The 19,472-nt window shown below is 41.6% G+C and overlaps 2 protein-coding genes across 3 annotated transcripts; one reads left to right on the plus strand and one right to left on the minus strand.

Moving 5' to 3' along the window:
* Window positions 1–261: 261 nt before the first annotated feature.
* On the minus strand, window positions 262–2,234 carry LOC134097408 (cartilage intermediate layer protein 1-like). The gene is made up of 4 exons (XM_062550286.1): window positions 2,179–2,234; window positions 1,205–1,320; window positions 620–794; window positions 262–367 (listed from the first exon to the last, which is right to left on the minus strand). Exons 1-4 carry the CDS (start codon window positions 2,232–2,234, stop codon window positions 262–264), a joined length of 453 nt encoding a protein of 150 aa, XP_062406270.1.
* Window positions 2,235–2,375: 141 nt separating this feature from the next.
* On the plus strand, window positions 2,376–19,216 carry pcmt (protein-L-isoaspartate (D-aspartate) O-methyltransferase). Of its 2 annotated transcripts, none has more exons than XR_009940954.1 (8): window positions 2,376–2,569; window positions 5,464–5,568; window positions 5,704–5,735; window positions 6,110–6,214; window positions 6,677–6,797; window positions 12,813–12,898; window positions 16,993–17,223; window positions 18,027–19,216. XR_009940954.1 is itself a non-coding variant. In XM_062550817.1 (8 exons), the coding sequence occupies exons 1-8, from the start codon at window positions 2,395–2,397 to the stop codon at window positions 18,037–18,039; spliced, it is 807 nt and encodes a 268-aa protein (XP_062406801.1). In that variant the 5' UTR covers window positions 2,377–2,394; the 3' UTR covers window positions 18,040–19,216. The 2 variants fall into 2 exon arrangements, 1 of the variants encoding a protein (XP_062406801.1); XM_062550817.1 differs by having other exon boundaries at window positions 2,377–2,569; window positions 16,993–17,162.
* The last annotated feature ends 256 nt before the right edge of the window (window positions 19,217–19,472 follow it).

Consider the following 19,472-nt stretch of genomic DNA (forward strand, 5'->3'; position numbering starts at 1 on the left):
GTCAGCCTGTATCCAAACTGCAAGTAGACATCTGACATGCATACACTTACACTGGATAAACCTTCGAGTGCATCCTATTCAACTACTGGTCTCTCATCCAATACATCATCACAAGAGCAACCAGAAGAAAATAAATCGGGGTGTCGATATTTATTCTCTGCATAGGTTTAAACCACCATAACAGCAACATACAAGACACAACAACAACAACAACTGTCAGTGCTTTCACAAAAAGCTAACCGCATATTGCTTCACCACTTCTTACATGTCAATGCCTGGCGAACAAGGACACCCAAAACGGACTTTGTAATCCTGGCAGCTTTGGTTGGGCCCGTTCTTGCAAACAAACCCAATTGTCGGAGAGTAGCTACAGGGAGGAAAGACAAAGGCCTAAATGACATCTTCAGAACCATAATGTGATAAACTCCATTTCTACGCTGAACCTTATATTGTAATTAAAAGATTATAACGTCATATTTTTGCCCCCCTATTTATAGGTCAAAACAATTATCAAAAGTCAATTGAAGACCCATCTGTGCCATCTATAATCATTGCTGATTGAGGTTGGGAACAAGTGTAATTTGAGAACGAAATTTAAGAGAAAAACAACACTACTTACTGTAGGAAGTCTTGACCAGTCATGGTTGCAGGAGCGTCTGTGTCCACAGTCCTGCTCTCGATGGCGATGGGATTGGCACAGATCTGACCAGGGTGTTCTTCCCGCAGTTCCTTCAGTGTCTCCCAGTCCCCGGTAGCAGAGGGATCGTCACGGTCAAACCACCGTGTCCAGCATGCTGCACATGGGCAAAATAAAGAAACAAATGGGCTAAACAGATCATTTCAGGTCTAATCAGCTTGGTTTTGAATTGACCTTACTATTGAAACAGTTTTTTTTGTTTTTTTTTTGCCCTACACATACTGTATAAACAAATCAACATATAAATCAGACATGTTCTATTTAAGCAATAGGCCTAGGCTATGACAAGAGTGAGAGTGGGGTTGGAGAGGGATAGATAGATAGATAGATAGATAGATAGATAAACTTTATTCATCCCCAAGGGGAAATTACAGTGTTTCAGCAGCAATACAAACACAACATTCAACAAAAACATACAAACATACAATATTGCCACAGCTGTATATTCTGTTTATTTAGATTTTTGTTGGTTCATTGTTGGTTTATTTTGACTGCAGAGCCACATACTAGTTTGCTGATCAGCGCAGTATGTAGAGGGGCAGACGAAACGCACTTTGTAGTCCCGGCAGAACTTATTCTCCTGATCTGTGTTCTTACAGATGAGCCCAGTGATGTGATCTTTCCTGTGACAAAAAAAACCCCAACAACAACAAAAAGACACACTATTATCGCCCAGCATGTTGTTACTGAGACATTATGCATGATCTTGCAAATTACAAGTTTACCGTGTAACACTGTGATACAGTAGGCCTACAGTATATACTGCAGTGCTATGAGGGCTACTGAACCTGCTGCTGTTACACTATAGTGTTCAACAAGTTATACTACACTCCAGTGGACAATAGCTGCATAGCGTCCTTAAATCAATGTCATGCTACATGTGTGTGTGTGTGTGTGTGTGTGTGTGTGTGTGCGTGTGTGTGTGCGTGCGTGCGTGCGTGCGTGCGTGCGAGCGAGCGAGCGAGCGTGAGAGTGAGTGTGAGAGTCAAAGTGTGAGCTCAGTAAAAACACTATCACCACCTCTATTGGTCAGACTAGATTCCCTTTTGTATAGGCCTGATGTAGGGTGTGATCAGACAGGACACACTTTGCCACTTGTAAACAGGAAGGGCACTATATTTTCATAAAAACGTGGGTGAATTTGAGTTATTATTTTTTTTATTTCTTCATAGAAATAGCCTAGCCTACTCCAATTCAATTCCAGTCCAATTCTAGTCATCTATGCAGCACACTTGGTATTGTCTTTCAACTAGCCTATTATTCACCATTTGGAGTCAAGTAGCCCAATGTCAAAAACTGGTAGCTAGGCTATATGAAATTCAAACAAAACGTCTCTTGATGCTATGTGAAGCACATGCGACCATAAAAATAAACCATTTCAAGATGGCATGTTACAGTTAGGCTACAATGAGCAGATAATTACTAGAGGGTGATTGCCCACTTTGTTTAAAGCTTAAGAGGGCAACTACGTCATATGTTACGCTAATAAGCTCATGCTCTCCTCCTGGTGGAAGAACACGGCAGCCCAACAAGCCATCTTCAAATACCTTCACTATTCGCATAGGAATGGATAAAACTTCTTCTGTTGGTTGTTTTATGTGGACATTCATGGCTACGAGCTAGATTAATATCAGTTAATATGAAATGTTGAAATAAGTAGCTGAAGGTTACGCGGGAAAAGAGAGGGGCGCACAGATATGTCAAGTGACGTATCGGCTCCATCTGTTCTGGAAGTGGTTTCTGTTGTAGGTAAAGCTGTCTGCGCAGGCGCGGCATTGACAGCCGCTCTCTACTTGATCCGCAGAGTGTGTTTAATAATGGCCTGGAAATCAGGAGGAACTAGCCAAGCAGAGCTCGTCAACAACCTTCGCAGTAAGTTTTGTGATAATAGAGATAATCTTGTGTTCAGAAGGTCTATGCAAGTCGTGGTGGAGTCGATTTTGACGCAAACCCTGGTGTTTCTAGCTATTCCTGTTTTCCCCCACAGACGTCCAAGGCAGCTCTAGGTTGCCAACTGTCTAGCTAACATTAGCTAGCATAATGTTACACTGGCAGCAAACTGAAATGGTGCAGCTATGGGTAGCTAGTATTAATACCAGTGCACCCGTCGCCAAATGTCAATGTTTTCTCAGATGTTGGAATGCAAAGTAGCAACTTAGGATCGTTATTATAACGTTAACAATGTGACCTACACTGTAACAAGTTTGGTTGCTGCATTGCATACTGCTACTTTAATAATTCTTCCTGTGCGTCATTTGTTGCTAGGAAAGCTAACAGTTGTCAGCTAGCGTTTGTTGAAGGCAATGTGTAAGCAAGTCTAGTTTGAGCGAAGTGTCTAGAAAAGATTTTTTGTTTCAGTCGTGACCTTGACTTTTTTCCCTGTCTTATCTCAACCGATTAATGTGAAGAGTGAAGACATGTTCATAATGGATGCACTGGCACTGCATGTTAGCATCAGGTTGGCCTGCTAACTATGCGACATTGACTAACAGTGTCATCCTAGAACGTAAATTGCAAACGTCTGTAGTTTATATGTTTTAGATCGTCTGCTGAGTTTCTTTGGGCCATGCATTGCTATAACACTCTTGTGGGGCATTTGTGTTAGATGCATTGAGGTAACGTTACTAGATGTTTTTCTAAGTGTTGCTGTGTGTGAGGAAGTAATTTTGAGTCATGCAACTAGCACTAATTGTCACCAGTCATAGCAATTACTTGCAGTATATCTTTTTAATGGGGACACGTTGAGAAACTTAGTCGCTACCTAGCCGTTGTTGGTGTTGTAGTTATTGGGTTGGTTATGGGAGACAGTTGTCAGTAACTGTACCCACGTTTCAGTCCGTATGTCTGCAGTCGTCTCCTGAACTGGCAGTGTTTGAGAGGGCGGGGCAGTCTGAACCGCATCGATAGAAAAGCCGAAATAAATGTAACAGTAGAATTACACATGCACCCATTTCGTTTAATTCTTATACAGGATATATTTCTCATAAATGTACTCAGTATTGTGTCGTTGTCAGGTAAATCGGCAACGTCAACGCACTCTGTTCCTCAGCAACTAGGCTACATAGCAATGCACGGTTCTAGCTGGCATAGCACCTTTTAGCTGGCATGGTATCTTTTAGCCTCTGCCAGCTTTCTTGTTTTCATGAGGCTAAGCAGCTCGACATGTTTTGTCTGTTGCAGAATGTTAATGGCTTCATCTTTGTTTCTAATGTTTAGGACTTCCCCATCTCAAATGTGTAGAGCACGAAGTGACTGCCCCTCTTATGAGTCTTGTTATATTCATGCCCACCTAGGCAAGTGTCCAGTCAATTGGCTATTTTTAAATCCCGAGATATGTGATCTCTGGTTCTTCTGTTGCAAGTTGCTCTTTTTTACCACTCGCAGTAAAAGTGAAGCTGCGAGGATTAAAACAAGGATTCTAACTGAATGGAGATTGTGTTGGATCATTAAGGAGGGACTTTCAAGCCACTGTTCTTACATTGTACTGAAATGGCAGTGATGACTGCCGCAATTGAGAGTCAGAGCAGTTTTGTTGTCAAGGCTGAGTAAAGTTATATGTGGCATTTGCCGAATGCCAGGCATTCTTACCATACACAGGTGCGGAGTAGCCTGTATTTCTCTCTCTCTCTCTCTCTCTCTCTCTCTCTCTCTCTCTCTCTCTCTCTCCCTCCGTGTCTCTCATTTGTTTTCCTACATGTTTTCGGCATTGACCTCGTCTGTGTTTGTCGGTTGAATAAGGACACTGTAGAAAACCAACCAGAATGTTCCATAGACCATTTTTCCCGTTGCCTTATTATTTTGTCTTTAGCGAGAATGAGGTCAGTGTGTTTAAATATGCACTGTCACAACACTGCGTGCCTCCCCTCTCACTGTGTACTGCATCTAAAAAATCGGGATGCCGAGGCAAATTAATATTTTACCTCCTAAAAAAATTTTGTTGAATTTTTTAGAAGCAGCAGGCCGATCTCCACCCTTCTGCCCCTTTGCATCTCTCTCTGTTGGTCCTCTTGTCGCCAAGAACTGACCCATTTCAGCTGCCCCAGCTGTACAGGCACCTAAACTTAGCTGAGGTGGGATTTAACCAGGTCTGGCTGAAGGCAGTTGATTTTAAAATGTGTCATGTTTGACCTCAGGTGTTTTGTGGTATGGCACACCACATGTCGCTGTAGAAACATGTTTGTACACACTTTACAATACATGTCAGTTCATAGACGTGAACATCAGCTTCAGCTTTCAGATTTCATGCACAGGTCAAAAGGCAACTGCTATGCTCCACCGGTTGTCTGTAACAGCTGATCTGGGATCTGAGATGCTGCAGTGTGCGTGAGCCGACTGCGGATCAAGGCGGGTGTTATAGGGTCAGGGACCTACTGTAACGTGAGCAGAAGCAGCTGTCATTGGCACTTCCTGTCACTTCCACCATCTGTCTGTGGGATTTCATGATTACAGTGAATTCTTTGTTTGAATTGTTTTTATCACATCATGCAAACCTAGTGTAGCCTACGCAAGCCAAAATTGTCTGTGCACAGTCACACACATTGAGTGTGTTGTGTATGGGCTCAGTCAATAGCCTATGTCAGTCCAAAAGACTGACATGGTTGTTTTTTGGTCTGAATGTGGTCATGTGTGGTGTCATGTGGTCACTTTGTTCTAATCAGAAAAAGCCCCCCTTTTGTTTGAGAAAGCTCATCTCTGACTGTCGTCTCCTCTCCCACCTGTTGTGCGTCTGTCAATCCCCCCCCCCCCACATCTTCTTTCTGTACCAGAAAATGGAATTATCAAGTCAGATAAGGTCTATGAAGTCATGTTGGCCACAGACCGGGCTCACTTCTCACGCTGCAACCCCTACATGGACTCACCTCAGTCTATAGGTAGGTGGCCTTTCCAACACTGCAGGCCCACTGGCTTCTGGCTTCTGTTCTGAACAGAATATTTTATTACACCCACCCCTTCCACCCTTCCTTGACTGTCTTATGTAATCTCTGTTCCTCTGGTTGTCCCAACAGGCTACCAAGCCACCATCAGTGCTCCACATATGGTAAGGCATCACGGCGCCTTATTTGGGATTTAATTTGTTTACATGCATTTCTGTTCATGTGTGTGGCTGGAAAACTAGCTCTTTCGAAGCTATGAAGATGTCATAAAACATGTATCCATGTGTGTTGATATTATTTATTTAGCTGTCCAGATCATTATTTATTGAAATGTCCAACAAAAGTTGGGTTGTTATAATAATGCGAGTGAAAATAGTAATCATTGCTTTGATTGAATGTGGTTGCTTTCAATGGTGGTGATGCGTGGTCTGATAACAGTGGCTTTTACTCCACTGTCGTGTATAAATGGTTGTAAAGCTGTGGGGACAGTGACGATGATGATGATGACGAAGAGGCTGCCCCTCTTCTCTTCCCCCAGCACGCCTACGCACTGGAGTTGCTTCACGATCAGCTGTACGAGGGGGCGAAGGCTCTAGACGTGGGATCCGGGAGTGGGATACTCTCTGCTTGTTTCGCACGAATGGTGAGCTTCTTCATGCCACAAAAGAGCCTTGAGTACCGTATTTTCCGGACTATAAGTCGCACTTTTTTTCATAGTTTGGCTGGCCACTTACAGTCAGGTGCGACTTATATATGAAATTTAACATGTTTTTGAATAATTCCAAAATGAAAGAGGAGTAAACATTACTGTCTACAGCTGTCCACAGCTACAGATGGGCGGCCATTCACGCCTTCTCATCATTAGTATTAATCTTTTTGGCCTCTGTGTCTAGTTACAGCCTCTGTCTGTTCTTGGTCTTGGATTTTGTGAATACATTTCTAAATAAATGCCACAAAAGAGCCTTGAGTATTTTTCTATCCCAGATAAAGTTGTTGCACAAAATCCCCATGCAGGATTTTTTTTTCAAAAGGCAGAGTGAAAGTTTGTCACTGGTTGTCCGTTTCAATATTTTGACATGGATTGACCACACTTCCTGTTTTGCAGGTGGGTCCGAAAGGGAAGGTCATAGGGATTGATCATATCAAGGAGCTAGTGGACGACTCTGTAAATAATGTAAAGAAAGATGACCCCAGTTTGATATCTTCAGGCAGAGTGACACTGCTTGGTAAGTTCTGATGATCCTGTTTGATGTGTTTTGTTGTCAGGTAGTGGGACGATTGCCAAGGCATAAAACGGCTGTAATCCTCATGTTTGGTAGAATGAATATGTGGTTGTAGCATGCACAGTATTCACACACAACCCTCATGTCCCGCCCTCAGCCATCTTGCCAAGGCTGTCAGAACGTGATGCCCGGTGCCAGTCTCGCAGTAATAAGCTGTCAGTGTGTGAAGCCCAGTGTCAGTCTGGCAGCGATAAACTGTGATGCGGAGGATGCGATGTCACAAGATGCTGCAGCATCTGTAACATGTTCAGGTCCAAGAGCCCACGAGGACTCTGGTCCGACCGTTTTCCGTTTCTCACCCAATCTCTCTCTCTCTCTCTCTCTCTCTCTCTCTCTCTCTCTCTCTCTGTCTGTCTGTCTGTCTCTGTCTCTCTCTCTTTCTTTCTCTTTCTCTCTCTCTCTGTCTCTGTCTCTGTCTCTGTCTCTGTCTGTCTGTCTCTCTCTCTTTCTTTCTCTTTCTCTCTCTGTCTCTGTCTCTGTCTCTCTCTCTCTCTCTCTCTCTCCTCTCTCTCTCTCTCTCCTCTCTCTCTCTCTCTCCCACTCGCTTCCTGTCCATTCTGAATAATATATTAAGATAAACTAGAGATGTAATTCCAAGGAAATTACGAGTGCATGAAAATGCAAAAATGGTGAGGACTTTTATTTTGAAACAGTTGTGGGTAGAGGAAACAGTTGAACAGGATATGTACTCTTTAAGAGAGCCAGAAAGCCTGAGACAGAGAGTTGCTGCCAGGTGGCTTTGAACACCTGGCTTAAGATTCTAATTGCTTAACGACTTCATTGTGATGTCATAATCCAATGTTAAGTCTATGGGAGAAAAAATGTTTTTAAAAATTCATATAAAATAAACGATAAAGTTTTCAAAGATGAAATTTACATAGCTGAAGTCACCTAAGTAAGACCTACGCAGCGCAGTTTGAATGAAGTCTCTACGTCGAACGGTTGAAGCTGAATTGAACGCACAAAAAGTGTGGAAGAAGAATAATATCGATAACTAGAAATGCAATTCCAAGGAATTACCAGTGCATGAAAATGCAAAAATTGATAGATAATGTAGATATGGTTACTAAGGTGTAGCTAGGGTAAACATGGTGGTTGCATAGTTTACAGAGAGTTGATAGTGTGAAGGTAGACAGTTTAAAGCTGAAACATTCCCAGTTCTAACTTAACGAATGATTACTATTCATGTTAAAATGTTAACTATGGTAACAATGATAACCAGGTTGATTGGTTAACTTAGCTACTGATTTCATGCAGTAATGGTAAAAATGTTAACTATGCTAACTATGCTCACAGTGTTAACCAGGTTGATTAGCTAACTTAGCTAATGATTTCTAGCAGTTATGCTAAACATGCTAACTATGCTAGCAATGCTAACTATGGTAACAATGCTAACTTAAACTAACAATGCTAACCAGGTTGATTAGCTAACTTAACTGATGATTTCTAGCAATAATGCTAAAAATGCTAACTATGCTAACCATGCTAAAATTGCTAACAATGCTAACCAGGTTGATTAGCTAACTTAGTTGATGTTTTTTGCAGTTATGCTAAAAATGCTAACTATGTTAACTATGCTAACCATGCTAACTTGCTAGTGAGGACTTTTATTTTGAAACATTTGTTGCTAGGGTATCCATGGTGGCCACTATCAGGAAACAAGAAGTTACTGCAGTATAATCATGTTGGTTGCTATGGAAACGGTCATAAACACTTAATTTTAATGGTTGATATATTGGTTGCTAGGTACATGGAGTTTTCGTGTAGTTGACTGGAGGCATAGTTCTAGTTGATAACTGACAGTTGGAATGGTTGAACAGTTAAATAGTTGAGTAGTTACAATGGTTAAATGATTTAATAGTGTATTATTGCAGTGAGGACCTTTATTTTGAAACAGTTGTGGACAAAGGAAGTAGTGAAACAGGATCTGTAGTCTTAATGAGATTGTATGCTTAAAGCCTGAGACAGAAGGTGCCTCTCATATAGTGTTTACGCGTCCTCTCTCGCTCCTCGATCCTCACTGATCTTTCTTTATGTAGATCATTGAGGATCGAGGAGCGAGGGAGGGCATATAAACGCTGCTTGAGAGGCACCCACAGTAAATACTTTAAAAGTTGTATGTAGATAGTCTAATTAATGTTGATAGATAGAATGTTTAATGGATGTTGATAGGCAGATTGTTTAATAGATATTGATTGACAGTTTAATGGGTGGATGAGTGAATGGTCTGAAGAAGATGAATGGATAGAAGGTTGGATGGAATGTGCCTTATATTCTTGTTAAGAGAGACACTGATACAGCTCTCTGAGAGTTGTTGATACAGGTGTAATCATCAATTTAACTGGCTAGTCTTAAAGGAGAATTCCGGTGTGAAATTGAGCTTAACTGTACCGAAACATGTTAAGGTGTACTCACACGTGTTTTAGACGCACTTTCACTCACCCCCAGCATTCCGAACTCCTCCGTTTTCAGCCTAGCTTACAGTAGGCTTGAATCTATTAGATTGGGCATTACGTAGCCTATGCAGCTAAATAGCTATTTTTAAACCATTAAAAAGGTTCCAAGTAACTCCACACTGCATTGGTTGACTTCTGAGGGTCCTGACATTTAAAACGAGATACTTAGAACTTTGGAAGTGCACAGGAAGTTTATTAAAAAAGACTGTTTATTCAAGCAGTACCTTCATAGAATCTCTCCGCTGGGCGCCATCTTGTGGTGAAGTCGCGATAAGTCGACTGACGAGCACAAACGAACAGGAAAGACAGGGGGACATATTGCAAACATTTTGAGCTTTGTTACTCATCATGCTCATGTAGACAGTATAACTATATATTTCCTATGGAATTACTTTAGCAATATGTTCCCCTGTCCTTCCTGTTCGTTCGTGCTCGTCAGTCGGCTTATCGCGACTTGATTCCAAGATGGCGCCCAGCGGAGAGATTCTATGAAGGCACTGCTTGTAAACAGTCTTTTTAAAATAAACTTCCTGTGCATTTCCAAAGTTCTCAGTATCTCGTTTTAAATGTCAGGACCCTCAGAAGTCTACCAATGCAGTGTGGAGTTACTTGGAACCTTTTTAATGGTTTAAAAATAGCGATTTAGCTGCATAGGCTACGTAATGCCCAATCTAATAGATTCAAGCCTACTGTAAGCTAGGCTGAAAACGGAGGAGTTCGGAATGCTGGGGGTGAGTGAAAGTGCGTCTAAAACACGTGTGAGTACACCTTAACATGTTTCGGTACAGTTAAGCTCAATTTCACACCGGAATTCTCCTTTAAGAGAGGCAGAGTGTACGCTTAAAGCCTGAGACAGAGTAAATCATTTAAAAGTTGAATGTAGCTAGTCTAATTAATGTTGATAGACAGAGAGTTTAATGGATGTTGATAAACAGTTTAATGGGTGGATGAGTGAATGGTCTGAAGAAGATGAATGGATAGAAAGTTGGATGGAATGTGCCTTATATTCTTGTAGAATGGAGAGACACAGCTCTCTACTGAGAGAGTAGTACAGGTGTAATCAACTTAACTGGCTAGTCTTAAGAGAGCCAGGCCTGAGACAGAGTAGATTGTTTCAAAGTTGAATGTAGATCGTCTAATTGATGTTGATAGGCAGACTGTTTAGAATGGGTGGATGAGTGAATGGTTTGAAGAAGATGAATGGATAGAAAGTTGGATGGAATTAGGAAGACTTATGTTGATACCGTTGATACAGGGGAACAGAAAATGTAGTCTCAAGAGAGCCAGTTTAAAGCCTGAGAGAGAGAGAGAGAGAGAGCTGCTGCACCTGGACTGGCCACCTGGCGTAACATTCTAATTGCTGCCGTGATGTCATAATGAGCAATGTTAAGTCTATGGGGAAATGTTTAATAGTTTTTAATTTACAGTTTAAAAAGTATAAAAGTTACAAAGTTGAAAAATATATTGCACAGGTCTCCTTAGTAAGACCTACGTAACAAAGTTTGAATCAAGTTTCTACGTTAAACGGTTCAAGCTGAATTGCGAGCGTTAGAAGAAGTTGGAATAATAAGAAACCTAGGAAGAACAGTACAGTGCATTTTCATGCACTGTAACTAGAGAATGTAATTTCAGGGAAATTACGAGTGCATGAAAATGCAAAAATGTATAGATACAGTAGATAATGTAGATATAGTTACTAAAGTGTAGCTAGGGTAAACATGGTGGTTGCATAGTTTAAAGAAAGCTGATAGTGTGAAGGTAGACAGTTTAAAGCTTAAACATTACAGTTCTAACTGAACTAATGATTTCTAGCAGTTATGCTAAAAATGCTAACAATGCTAACTATGTTAACAATGCTAACCAGGTTGATTAGCTAACTTAGCTAATCATTTCTAACAGTTATGCTAAAAATGCTAGCTATGCTAACTATGCTTACAATGCTAACCAGGTTGATTAGCTAACTTAGCTTATCATTTCTAGCAGTTATGCTAAAAATGCTAACTATGCTAACAATGCTAACCATGCTAACTAGCTAACTTGCTAGTGAGGACTTTTATTTTGAAACCGTTGTTGATAGGGTATCTATGGTGGCCACTATCAGGAATAAAGAAGTTACTGTAGTAAAATCATGTTGGTTGCTATGGAAACGGTCATTAACGCTTAATTTTAATGGTTGCTATGTTGGTTGCTAGGTACATGGAGGTTTCATGTAGTTGACTGGAGGCATAGTTGATGATAACTGAGAGTTGGAATGGTTGAACAGTTAAATAGTTGAGTAGTTTCAATGGTTAAATGATTTAATAGTGTGTTATTGCAATGAGGACTTTTATTTTGAAACAGTTGTGGACAGAGGAAGTAGTGAAACAGGATCTGTAGTCTTAATGAGATTGAATGCTTAAAGCCTGAGAGAGAGAGAGCTGCTGCACCTGGACTGGCCACCTGGCATAAGATTCTAATTGCCCTATTATGATGTCATAATCACAATGTTAAGTCTATGGGGACATTTTAATAGTTTTTATTTAATAGTTCAAAAAGTTACAAAGTTACAAAGTTCAAAAAAACATAGCTGAAGTCACCTAATTAAGACCTACGCAGCGCAGTTTGATTGAAGTTTCTACGTTATACGGTTGAAGCTGAATTGCACGCACAAAAAGCGTTAGAAGAATAATAATGACCTATAATAAGAATAAATCGGATAACAGTAGAGTGCATTTTCATGCACTCTAATAAGAATAAACAGTATAACAGTAGAGTGCATTTTCATGCACTCTAACAAGATGAATAAACTGAGCTGAATTATTTAGCACGCGGTTGCAGGTGTAGCCTCTTAGTCTTGTCCCTCACTGACACCCTGCCCTCCGCTCCAGGGCTGTGACATATGGTATCGCACATTATATGCATTACATGCAATTATGATGTATGGCAGTATAGTTTGTCAACTTTCTGTTTTGAGATATATATATATACATGTATACACACACACACACACACACGCATACGTAAATGCACTACCGGTCTAAAGTTTGGGGATCAATTTTCCATTCGACTCCATTATAGACATAATGCCAGCTAAGATTAGTTGCAGTGTGTTTTTAATCAGGACAGCAGTTTTCAGATTCGAATGTCCTTTTTTTTTTTTTAACCATATTGGCCAACTCTATCAGTATGTGAATCTCCGTGTCAATTGCGCAGTAATAAACTGTGTTTTGTGTTAAAACTGAATTATTGAGCGCTATTGAGTTGCCTGCAGGTTCAGCCTGGCGTTACTCTCAGACGCCCATCCCAACTGTGCCTTCCTCTCTCCTCCCCTCCGGCTGGCACTCTGGCATGCAAGATGGCGTCCGGCTGTGTTGGTGTCTGCTGCGGCAGTGCCTGCTTTGACACTGTGTGTGTGTGTGTTTGTATGCGTGTGTGTGTGTGCGCGTGTGTGTGTGTGTGTGTGCGCGCGTGTGTGTGTGTGCGTGTGTGTGCGTGTGTGTGTACATGTGTGTTTGTATTGCAGTGGGGGATGGCCGAATGGGTCACGAGGTAGAGGCGCCCTACGATGCCATCCATGTTGGCGCAGCGGCACCTACAGTGCCACAAGCAGTAAGTCACCCGTGCCACTTTCTCACCTTAGACAGCTAGACAGGAAGCGTGTAAGCCAGCGTTTTGTGTTTTAGACCTCTTGCTACAGTGCGGCTCGGCTATTGTTATCCAGTTCAATAGCAGAGTATTACATGTAATCGCAAAGGGGCGTTTAGTGACATTTCACCAACTTTACAGGAGAGCCAAAACAAATCTAGTTGCTTCTATATGTTCACCGTTAAAGACCTTTGGTTTTTGTTCAATAACTATATATTTGGGGGCCAAGCAGCGAAGCTGCGAAGCACCCATAGTGTTTGTACCTTTTCCTATTATTGGGGGCCAAGCAGCGAAGCTGCGAAGCACCCATAGTGTTTGTACCTTTTCCTATTATATATTCTTCTCCTCTGGAAGTCTATGGCAGCCCATAGATCCATACAGTAAAAAGTTGTGAAATTTGGCACACTTATTCTACACACAACTCTAAGCACTTTCACCAATTTACAGACTCCAGACCTCAAACCTCTAGCGCCACCAACAGGTCAAAATTCATCAATTTTTCAACAACATTAATGCAAATATCTCTGCCATGCTTGAACCTATCAAGCTCAAACTTGCTCAGTGTATTAAGGCAAGAGTCAAGGCCCCACCCACCAATTAACAAGACTTTTCCATGAACGCTGTAGCGCCACCAACAGACCAAAGTCAAAACTTTCAAAAGGCTACTCCGGTCACAAATTTCATCCGATTCTCACCAAAATTTGCACACATCATCTTCAGACCATGCCTTCTTATTGCATTGCTTTTTGGAAGAATTGACAAAATTATTTGCCCGTAACAGCCAATCAACTTAGGCGGCGAAGCCGCCACACAGACATTAAACTTATATCTCTATGGAAGCCATAGAACCATACTGTAAAAAGTTCTGAAATTTAACACACATATTCCGCTATGGCCAATGGCCACTTTCCCCAATTTACAGACTCCAGACGCCAAAACTGTAGCGCCACCAACAGGTCAAAATTCATCAATTTTTCAACAACATTAATGTAAATATCTCTGCTATGCTTGAACCTATCAAGCTGAAACCTCCTGAGTGTATTAAGGCAAAAGGTATGGCCCCACCCACCAATTCACAAGACTTTTCCATTAACGCTGTAGCGCCACCAACAGACCAAGATCAAAACTTTCAAAAGGTTTCACAGGTCACAAATTTCCTCCATTTCTCACCAAAATTTGCACACACCATCTTCAGACCATGCCTTCTTATTGCATTGCTTTCTGGAAGAATTGACAAAATAATTTGCGCGTAACAGCCTATCAAAATTGGCGGCGAAGCCGCCACACAGACATTAAACCCATATCTCTATGGAAGCCTTAGAACCATACAGTAAAAAGTTCTGAAATTTAACACACATATTTCTCTATGGCCAATGACCACTTTCCCCAATTTACAGACTCCAGACCCCAAAACTGTAGCGCCACCAACAGGTCAAAATTCATTAATTTTTCAACAACATTAATGCAAATATCTCTGCTATGCTTGAACCTATCAAGCTCAAACTTGCTCAGTGTATTAAGACAAAAGTCAAGGCCCCACCCACCAATTAACAAGACTTTTCCATGATTGCTGTAGCGCCACCAACAGACCAAGTTCAAAACTTCCAAAAAGTTTCACAGGTCTTAAATTTCATCCGATTCTCACCAAAATTTGCACAAACCATCTTCAGACCATGCCTTCTTACTGCATTGCTTTGTGGAACAATAGACGGAAGTGCTCGCCTCTAACAGCCAATCCAAATTGGCGGCGAAGCCGCCACACAGGAAGTGAACCTACATCTCAGCAAGGCTTTCACGTATCAAGACTTGGGAACACATCCCAAGGACACACACAAACAAAAAAAAAAAAATAGAAATTAATTTTGGCTATTTTCTTAACATTCACTCTCTCTCTGTCCCAAACCCAGACAAAAGCACATACACTCTCCTCTATGGTGGTCGTGGGGGCCGGGGGTTCCATTTGCACACGCCCACTCTCCCATTTCATGTGTTTTGACCACTAGGGGGGTGCTATAATCACATGAAGTCATTTCATTTTTCGTTCATGTTGTCATCTCTCTCTCAAACTCAGACACAAGCACACACACTCTCCTCTATGGTGGTCATGGGGGGGGGGGGGGGGGGGGGGGGGGTGACTTTCCTACATTTTCCCATGGACTTCCTGGATGACCACTACGTCTATCCACCTAGCGGGTGGTAAGACACCTGGGATTTTCCACTGCTGTGCCTCAGCCGGAGGCCATGTGGACTTACTCACTGTTAAATATGCTGCTAGTTCATTCTCTATATATAGCCCACTCTTACCAGAGGTGTCTCTGCGACGGTGTGTGTTTGGACGATTGAGAGCTGAGCATTGTGGGTAAATCACACTCAAAGAGTTTAAAGGGGGCCAAGCAACAACATTAATGCAAATATCTCTGCTATGCTTGAACCTCTCAAGCTCAAACTTGCTCAGTGTATTAAGGCAAAAGTCAAGGCCCCACCCACCAATTAACAAGACTTTTCCATGATTGCTGTAGCGCCACTAGGGGCGCTATAATTAGCAAAACTTTCTCGGATCGACACCAAACTTGGTACGTGGACTTGTGAGCACATCCTTAGGACCTGCGCTAAATTTGGTGACGTTTGAACACTAGGGTCGCTATAATTAGCAAAACTTTCTCGGATCACCACCAAACTTGGTACGTGGACTTGTGAGCACATTCTGAGAACCTGCGCTAAATTTGGTGACGTTTGAACACTAGAGGCGCTATAATTAGCAAAACTTTCTCGGATCGACACCAAACTTGGTACGTGGATTTGTGAGCACATCCTGAGGACCTAAACTAAATTTGGTGAGGTTTGAACACTAGGGGCGCTATAATTAGCAAAACTTTCTCGTATCGACACCAAACTTGGTACGTGGACTTGAGAGCACATCCTGAGGACAATGCGCTAAATTTGCTGACAAATCCAACGCTGCAAAAATCTTCAAACCTCACTGCTTGGCCCCTCATTGCTGCTTGCAGCTATATTTATAAATATTTTACTTCTTTAATTTTGTCAGCTTAGAGAGCTCATCAATCAAGAGCTTTCAGGTGATATATAGAACTCAATTTTGACCAAAATGTCACTTTACGCCCCTTTGGTTCTCAGCCCTCGACATGTTACTTAGGAAGATTACCCTCGCAAAAAGGGATGAGGGTCTGTTCATGTCAAATGAGTAGCCCTCCATATGACTTTGAGTGCTTCAGGCCCAGCTCTTAGCCCTCATGCCTAAATAGGTTGGAGACTCCTGCTTTAGGGTATTCAGATCTGTGTAATATACATGGCTTACCCTTTTTTTTGGTGTTTTTCAGAAGATTAAAAATAGTTTACATCCTCCTATTAGTCCATATTCTCTGAGGTCCATGGAATCTATGGTGTTGAAATTTTCTGTATACCGCAATTTCCCAGCCGCGGCTTATACATTGATTTTGATTTCAGCTATGAGATTAATAAACAGGGGGGAGTTATTATGGTATTAATATGGTTTTGTGTCTTAACTTTCATAAAACACTGTTGTGTGGCTTATACACAATGTGGCTATTACACAGGAAATTACTGTAACTACTGCAGTTAGACAGACAGACAGATTGGATTGACATGAGTCAAATAGCACGACTATGGTGTCATTCAGTCATGCATATACCTATCTATTTGCACCCAAATGTGTCAGAGATGCCATTTGTTTAAATGCAACACTAGCACTTTTCCTCTGTCGCACAAACGCTATTTGTTTATCCAGCAAATAACGATGTCCACAGACAGAGTATGTTGCATGATTTTATGAAAGTATAATGTATTACAACATCGAAGCAAGTCAAATTTGAAGTTTCTTATGTCTCATTCCATCGTACAGTACTACAGAAACGCTACCCGATCTGGTAAACTTACATGGTGCGGTTATAGCCGATAGTGGGCCGCGAAACGAATGCAGAAGTGGCCGACCGTTCATTCTGTTACGAGTTGATGAACCGCTGAAATGATTCTTCTTTGCTTTAAACCCACGCGCCTCTTCCTCTTCCTCTCCTCCACAGCTCCTGGATCAGCTGAAGCCCGGCGGGCGGCTCATCCTGCCCGTGGGGCCGGCTGGGGGCAACCAGATGCTGGAGCAGTACGACAAGATGGAGGACGGCAGCACCAAAATGAAGCCCCTGATGGGGGTGATTTACGTGCCTTTAACAGACAAAGACAAGCAGTGGTCCAGGTGGAAGTGACTTCCTACTCCCTCTCCCCCCCTCCCTTCTTCTCCCCCTCTGGTGGCACAGGTGAAATGGTGGGGTCTGGAGCAGACAATCGATCGCAAAAAGGGGCCTGCGTGTGCTGCCTGCCTGTTATCATTCTTTGCTTCCCCCATACCATAGTAACTGGCTGCACGTTTTTTTTTTTTTTTAAAGTAGATTTTTTTAACCTGTAGTTATTTAACAATTCACATGAATGGGTATTGCAGTGCTTGATATACAACCTGATATGTGAGTGAGTTGTATTTATTGATTTACTTACTTTTCTACCCTATTTTTATCTATTTATATATTTAATAAAACAACCGGCGTAGGATTTTTATGTTCGAAGCTTGGTTTTGTTTTTCTCAATTGCAGTGGCAATTTTAGTTTGTTGTGTAAAGAAAAAAATAAAACTGTAATACCTCAGGTGCTGCCTAACATTTAGAGCATGTCACCCATTAATGTAAAAATGTCCAAAATACAGAAACGTGTATTTTGAAAGGAATGGATGCTTTTTTTCCGTTATATTTATTTTTATTATGTATACCCGATAAGCTTCCCATGGTTATTACTCGTATAATCATCTTTCAGCAAAACTAATTATGAAGAAGTGAATGTTATACTGTAAGGGCATGTGAAGTCCTGCAGAAAACCCTTTGTGCATGAACCTTTGATTTGTGCATGCAAGAATGAATAAGTGAGAGTGTGAAAGAAAGAAAGAAAGAATGAGTGAATGAATGAATGAATGTGCAATTGACTGGAATCTGAGGTAGAATGGAGTGTAGTTTTGTCTTTTGTTGTTTTTTTCTGTATTGGTCTATGTAACTCTGTCCTGTTGTCTCTCTTAGGGATGAACTCTGAATCAGCAGACCGGCTATATCCAACATTTCACTCTGAACTGGGGAGGGGGGGGAGTTTGGACTGGCCCCAAGCCATTGGATTTCAAACTAAAAGCTTCATACAAAAGCAAAAAGGAAAGAACAAGCAGCACACACCCCAGCATTGCAGTTGTAATTCTTTTTTTTTTTCTCTCTCTCTCCAGTTGTGGAAGAGGGTTATAAAGTGAGGTAACCCCTCTTGTATGTGTATGGACTATGGGTTATTTAATGTATACTACAGGTAAGGGGGTTATCCTATTTTGTTTTGTTTTTTTTTTATATATAATTTCCTAAATTTTTTTTTCTTCTGCCGTTTTGGTGATAAATTCAGTATTGGAAGCCTTTTTTTTGTTTTTATTTCTTTTTGTGTTCTTTTAATTCTCTTTTCCCCACACATTTCAACTTCGAAGGAACTGATCGCGAAAGAGTAGGAATCCTCTGAGCTTGCTGTTTGGCTTTAAACTGGGGGTTTAAAAAGGCCCATGGTGGAGAGCATAACATAAAATCACTTCACAGTAGCTGCCGTGTGTGCGACGTGCTGGTCGATGTAGATAAAATGAATCGCTCTTTGACGCTAACATACCTTTGACGCTTCCTCCCCGCTAACTGTAAGGAGAGCCACGCACCGCCTGCAGTTCCACAGCGGCTAAATTCCACCGTCCCATGTGTAGTTGTTTGATATGCAGCACTAAACACAAAGTGGCATTGTCGATGTCCCTCCTAGTCTTGGCACCGTGGAAACATGTGAGTGGACTGTTTTTTTTTTTTTTCTTCGTTGCGCTCTTCTGTTTCACCTCTACCCATTCAGCGTGGAACTGGCTTTTCTACACAACCATCAACGAAAGCAACGCCGCGCACAATCGCACATTAACAAATGAACTGGGCTGAGCTTTGGTTTCTCTCCTCCGTCACAGTCGTATTGCCCGCTGACTCCTTGTTTTCCATGACAACGTTGTATGCTGGCCCCAATTGTGGTGACGTTCCACTTATAAAGAATGGCTTTGCCAAAATAAACCTCGACGCAAAGCACATGAATGTCTTGCCATTTTCTTTCTGTCAACATGGTTTACCCATGACTGTATTTTTGTCTTTTTTTTTCTTTTTCCGGAATGGCACACTAAATAAAATAAAGCTTAAAAAAAATAAAAACGTTCTTGTCATCATCATAGGATTTAGCCGATCACGACGTAAAGCCAAAGTTGGTGTTGCACTTTTTCATGTGTAGCAGCAAGACATTTATTTTGTCTGTGTAGTCAGTTGTTGGTTGATAAATTAAATTCCTGCAATTGCCTACACTGGAAATCCGAGGTTCTTGCGAGAACACAATTTGAATTTGCTCAGTGAGTCACTCTGGCAATCAGTAATGATGTTCATTAACCATGGACTCCTTGGAACCAAGCTGCACCAAGCTGCACC

Source organism: Sardina pilchardus, chromosome 12 (genome assembly GCF_963854185.1).
Source record: "Sardina pilchardus chromosome 12, fSarPil1.1, whole genome shotgun sequence".
NCBI classification, from domain to species: Eukaryota; Metazoa; Chordata; class Actinopteri; order Clupeiformes; family Clupeidae; genus Sardina; species Sardina pilchardus.

Coding starts and splice junctions, on each gene's coding strand:
- LOC134097408 (XM_062550286.1), bottom strand. CDS start 2,234: ATGGCTTGTTGGGCTGCCGTGTTCTTCCACCAGGAGGAGAGCATGAGC. Junction 795..1,204: donor CTGCGCTGATCAGCAAACTA/GTATGTGGCTCT, acceptor GCCCATGTGCAG/CATGCTGGACACGGTGGTTT. Junction 368..619: donor ACTGGTCAAGACTTCCTACA/GTAAGTAGTGTT, acceptor TCCTCCCTGTAG/CTACTCTCCGACAATTGGGT.
- pcmt (XM_062550817.1), top strand. CDS start 2,395: ATGTCAAGTGACGTATCGGCTCCATCTGTTCTGGAAGTGGTTTCTGTT. Junction 6,215..6,676: donor CTGCTTGTTTCGCACGAATG/GTGAGCTTCTTC, acceptor CCTGTTTTGCAG/GTGGGTCCGAAAGGGAAGGT. Junction 12,899..16,992: donor CACCTACAGTGCCACAAGCA/GTAAGTCACCCG, acceptor TCTCCTCCACAG/CTCCTGGATCAGCTGAAGCC.